General features: G+C 38.9%; 1 protein-coding gene across 1 annotated transcript; it reads left to right on the top strand.

The window, feature by feature from the left end:
- Window positions 1-780: 780 nt before the first annotated feature.
- On the top strand, window positions 781-3,279 carry LOC109019917. Its single transcript, XM_019002300.2, has one exon. The coding sequence runs from the start codon at window positions 781-783 to the stop codon at window positions 3,277-3,279; it is 2,499 nt and encodes an 832-aa protein (XP_018857845.2).
- The last annotated feature ends 2,721 nt before the right edge of the window (window positions 3,280-6,000 follow it).

Genomic DNA, 6,000 nt, shown 5'->3' with positions numbered 1-6,000 from the left:
TAAAAAAAATGACCATATCTTCTCATTATTGGACTCCCCCCACCAGATTTTTCCCAACATGTAGATGTTCCCCAATGACAATCTATTGGCATTTTCTAACCTTTCATCGTATATGTAACATCGCCCAGAATACTGATCTTGTGCAAGGAGAATTCTTGTAATTCCTTAGACCATAATGGTTCTCCAACCATCCATTAGTTTTCCTCCAATGCCCATCTTTAATTTAAGAGGCATCATGGCTGTTTAGAAGATATGGTTTTGGTTGCATGTCTTCAGCCATAATTCTCAACGTAGTGTTCACAAGTGCAGTTTAATAAAGGCTTACCCAATTCATATATGCCATAATTGTTTTGTGTATAAGTAATGATAATATTCAAGCATACTACCTACACGCTTCCATAACTTCGATAATTCTTCCAACTCTTGTGTATGTGGACCATCTACTTAGAATCTTTATATGCACATTGATCTAGAATATACCCAAAAATATTCACATATATATGACTATGTTTAACATGCTGACATTTATTTTCTACAGCAATTCATTGCTCTTGGCATAAACACACTAAACCATTCACCACTATCTCTTCGTCACTCCACAACGATCTTCATGACAACCCCGGTTAGTATTGTTTTCAACATCTTCTCTTGTGCTCCACAGGCAAGTAACTTCGTACTCGCCTGCTTATTTATTCAACAATACACTTTCTCATATTCTTTACCCATATAGCTAAATCTTAGTTATCCAAATAACTAACATGTATGTTTCGACCTTTTTAGATGGACAAAAGCTGGATGAACTTGACCGATAGACTTCGTTCGCCTGCATACGCCGATGGGGCTAACACTTTCCTCACCCCTGCACAAAACCATTCTCAGGGCAGTAATCGCATTCGGTGTCCATGTCGTTCATGCTGTAATAATCTCTTCTTGCCTATACTAATTGTGGAGACTCACTTGTTCATTAAAGGGATCAATCCAAATTATACTCAGTGGGTATTTCATGGGGAGGAGGAAACACGAAGTTTCAATGACGATGGTGACGATAGTGTTACTGATTACGCCCACGAGTACATTGATGACATGGACCATATGTTAGATGACATCCGGGCAAGCACATTCGTCGATGTTCGCCAAGATCATGGTAATCCATCGCCAACTCGTGGATCAATACCAGATCCCTCCCCAAGTTCATCTTTCGACCATCTACTAGAGGATGCCCGACGTCCACTTTTTGCTGGTTGTACAAAATTCTCAAAACTGTCATTTATTGTGAAGTTGTTACACATTAAGACACTCGGTGGTTGGTCAATAAAGTCGTTTGATATGCTACTGAACCTGTTGCGGTCTGCCTTTCCTGATGCTGAATTGCCACATTCATATGAGGAGTCAAAGTCATTGGAGCGGGGTTTGGGATTCAATTACCACAAGATTCATGCATGCCCTAATGACTGCATCTTGTTTTGGAAGGAGAATGTTAATCTTAATGAATGTCCTAACTGTAAGGCTTCAAGGTGGGTGCCTAATACACACAAGGCATGCCTTATCCCGCAAAAAGTGTTGCGGCATTTTCCTTTGAAGCCAAGGTTGCAACGTCTCTTCGTGTCTGCAAAGATAGCAGGTGATATGAGATGGCATAAAGAGCAACGGCCTACTGATGAGGCTAGCCTGAGACATCCTGCAGATTCAGAGTCCTGGAAGAGATTTGATGAAGAACATAGTTGGTTCGCTCATGATACTCGCAATGTAAGGCTTGGGATGTCAAGTGATGGTTTCAATCCGTTCAGCAATCTGTCTAAACCGTATAGCATTTGGCCAGTAATCCTTGTTCCGTATAACTTGCCTCCGTGGTTGTGCATGAAAGACCAATTCATGATAACATCCCTCATTATTCCTGGGCCAAAATCTCCAGGTAATGACATCGATGTTTACTTGCAACCGTTAGTCGATGAACTGCTTGAATTTTGGGAACATGGGGTACCTACGTATGATGCCTCCACAAAGGAAACTTTCATGTTGCATGCTGCTTTAATGTGGACAATCAACGACTTCCCAGCCTATGGGAATCTTTCTGGCTGGTCAACAAAAGGAAAATTAGCATGTCCATCCTGTAATGTGGGCACAGATTCCATGTGGTTGAAATATGGCCGAAAACATTGTTATATGGGACATCGTCGTTTTTTGCCGCCAGATCACATGTGGAGAATGAGAAAACATTTGTTCAATGGTCGAGAAAATCAACGCATGCCACCAAGGATTTTAGAAGGAGCTGATGTGGTGGCTCAACTACAGATGATTGGGAATGTGCAATTTGGTAAATCTGGTCGAAAGAGAAAACGCACTGCTGAAGAGTTGAACTGGACAAAGTATAGCATTCTCTTCAAGCTACCGTATTGGGCAACCCTGCGTCTTCGGCATAATCTAGATGTCATGCATATTGAGAAAAATATTTGTGATAACATCTTGTGCACATTAATGAACATTCCTGGGAAAACCAAGGATAATATCAATTCTCGACGTGACTTGGAGCTTTTTCAGTTTAGAAAAGAATTACATTTGAAGGTCCAAGGTGAACGTGTTACAATGCCACCTGCACAGTACACATTACACGGTCATGAAAGGAATAAATTCTGTGAATGGCTGGCCGATGTGAAATTTTCAGATGGATTTGCTTCCAATATATCGCATTGTGTTTCTGTACGTGATTGCAAAATCAAAGGATTGAAAAGTCATGACTGTCATGTTTTTCTCCAAAGATTACTTCCTATTGCTGTTGGTGGGTACTTACGCACTGATATTGCATTGGCCTTGACTGAATTGAGCACTTTCTTTAAAGAGTTGTGCGCCCGAACCCTGGATGTTAACCGCCTATTGCAACTCCAAATTGATATTGTTACAATTCTATGCAAATTGGAGATGATATTCCCCCCATCTTTTTTCGATGTCATGGTCCACCTAGCTGTCCACTTACCCCGTGAGGCCAAACTTGGGGGTCCAGTACAGTACAGATGGATGTATCCATTTAAGAGGTATCTCGGCAAGTTCAAGCGGTATGTTAAGAATAAAGCTCGCCCAGAAGGCTCAATAGCCGAAGCCTATATTCACATCGAATGCCTGACTTTTTGCTCAATGTATCTCAAAGATATTGAGACGAAGTTTACTCGAATGGACCGCAACATTGATGGTGGAGAAGCGGAGAATATAGATGGATTCAAGATTTTCAACCAGAAAGTTCGTGTCATGGGTGTGGCTTCCAACTTGAAATTATCGAAGCGATGACATAGGAAAGATCAAGAGGGAGATCATGTAGGCCTAGAAATTAAAAAGAAAATGGTTTCTCATGACTGGCATCCGAGTTGTCAGCTAGTATCAATCCTTCCCCAGTTAATTTGCCTTTAACTGGGTTTCGATCAAGCCATCTTCTCTTGTTCTTTTCTTACACACAAGTTGAACTCAGTTTAATAAGGTGTTGGATATATTGGGAACAATTTTTAACTTAAAAGCTGAAGGAAACATTTCTTGGATAATATCTCTTCTGAACTTGGTCTGCAATAATTAATTCTCCTCCTAGCTAGCTTCTCCATCCCTGATAATTACTCAAGTTGATGCACATTTCCAGTATATATATCTCACTTGGAACCAAGACCAATTAAAATGGGGTACCTTGGAGCAGTACTACTCCCAGTACCCCAGCCAAACAGATCTCCAGTGATCATGATCATATTGGCGTTATTCCCAGCTCCCATACTAGAAAGAAAAGGGTACCTCCACATTTAAACCTCGCCCAAGGTGCCCCCCGCATCAAGTCACTCTCGAAGATTGTGATGCAGTGGTTCTTTATTGCACGTACCTGACACAATGGTCTAACTTGTGCAAAGTTTTGGACAAGATTGGACAATTTGGCAGTCCTTTAAAGAGATTGTTTTGTGGATTCTGTAAATTTCTTCTTAGACCATTGTGTTTGGTTGTCTTTGAGTTCACTTGGTACTTCTCATGTCACCTCTTGAGGTTGAGATGGAGGGATGGAATAAAGGAAGAGAAAAAGAACAATAAGAGGTTTCATTTTAAGAGAAGAGGGAATTAATTAAGTACTGGTTTGAGTTTGCTATTTCCGCTGCTGTTTTCATGAATTTATTGTCTGTATAAACTCCAAATTTTTTACAAGCCAAGAATTTATGCTTGGTGAGCAGATGTTATTAGTTTATAGACCAAAAACTGTCTTGGTTTTTGTGCTTCAGTTAACTTGTGCAATATGCTGTTAGAAAAGGAATTTTCTGTTTGGATGTGTATAATACTAGTTTGTGGATTCTGTTCATGGTTGTTGCTTAGAGCTGGTTTTGGATGTGCCTTTCAGTTAACTTGGTACATTAGGGTCATGTCACCTCTTGAGGTTGAGATGGAGGGATGGAATAAAAGAAGAGAAAATGAAAAAGTAGAGGTTGAAATGTTAAGAAAACAGGGAATTTCAAAAATAAGTAGGCTGTTTAGTTTGAGTTGATCATTTCCTCTGCTGTTATTATCTTCAAATTTTATGCTTTGGGTCATTTTTTACAATTCAAATTACAACCATGCATGCTTGGTGAGCTGCAGTTGTTAGTTTATAGACTAACAACTTGGTGGGATTTTTCTTTTTCCTAACTTGTGCAATGTGTTGGTTTTTGAGCAAGAACATCTCTGTTCCAGATGTGCATAATTTTGGTTTTAATTATAGGTTGGTTTTTGGTTGCTTAGAGCTGGTTTTGGTTGTGCATTTGAGTTCACTTGGTAGGCTGATCATCATCTAGATGGAGGGATGGAATAAAGGAAGAGAAAATGAAAAAGTAGAGGTTGAAAACTTAAGAGAAGGTGGAGTTGTGCAATGTACTGGCATTGGAACGTGTTGGTATTTCCTCTGCTGTTTTAGTTAAAATTTTCTGCTTTGGGGCAAGACTTACAAGTCAAGAAGGGTCATGCTTGGTGAATTTATTGGTACTTGTGTTTTTAGACTATGCAAAGTGGTTTGGTTTTTGTTTTTCCTAACTTGAGCAAGATGTTTTTTGAGCAAGAACATCTAGATAGGATGAGCAGAACAGATTATTTTGTGGATAATCTGTTTTTGGTTGGTTAGTGCCCTAATTGGTTGTGCCTTTGTGTTCACTTGGTACTTCTCATCATGTCACCTCTTGAGGTTGAGATGGAGGGATGGAAATAAAAGAAGAGACTATGACAAATAAGAGGTTGAAATGTTAAGAGAACAGTGAATATTATGTACTGGTTTGAGCTTCATTATTTCCTCTGCTGTTTTCTAAATATTTTCTGTTTTGCTTCTGTTTGGACAGATTTTTGTGGCTATTGACTAACTTTAATCATGAGCATATGAGGGGATTCAATGGTGGAGTCTTATGTAAGAAGAAATGAAGGAATTGTGAGGAGATCATAAGCAAACAGTAAGAGAATTCACAGTAAATTATGTACACTGAGTTGTGTAGATTGATAGTAATTTCCCTATTAGGAATACCAAATGACCTTAAATATCAATATGTGACATTAGATAAACCTTTATAGAAACCACATAAAAGGGTGGGGTATAGTAGAATCATAGCTTCCTGGGGGATAGTAAATTTACTGCTGTGAAAAGGGTTCATTATAATTGTTCATCTGGTATTTTTATAACAATAAACAGTAGTGAAGTTTATTTTGTAGTAACGGTTTTGTTTTTTTGTTTTTTTCTTTTTTTGTGTATCATTGACAGATATTGGAGTTGGAGATATAGCAAGATCAAATATGCAGAAATTTTGAGATTTTAAGGGAATTGTTGCAAACATGTTGAAGCTTGTTCTACCCACCCCTCATGCCCCAGGTGCATATTGAAATAGCTGAGTAGATGTAATTTCAGCTGCAGGCCAATTGACATATATTGAATGAATGTGCACATTTTTAGATAATATTGTTTAGAAGATATTTAGTAGTTGCGTTGTAGGTTTTGGATGCATATTGGTACACCCTAGTGTAGCCCATAAT

This window comes from Juglans regia, chromosome 16 (assembly GCF_001411555.2).
Source record: "Juglans regia cultivar Chandler chromosome 16, Walnut 2.0, whole genome shotgun sequence".
Classification (NCBI taxonomy): domain Eukaryota; kingdom Viridiplantae; phylum Streptophyta; class Magnoliopsida; order Fagales; family Juglandaceae; genus Juglans; species Juglans regia.
This window is presented reverse-complemented; position numbering and strand designations above follow the sequence as displayed.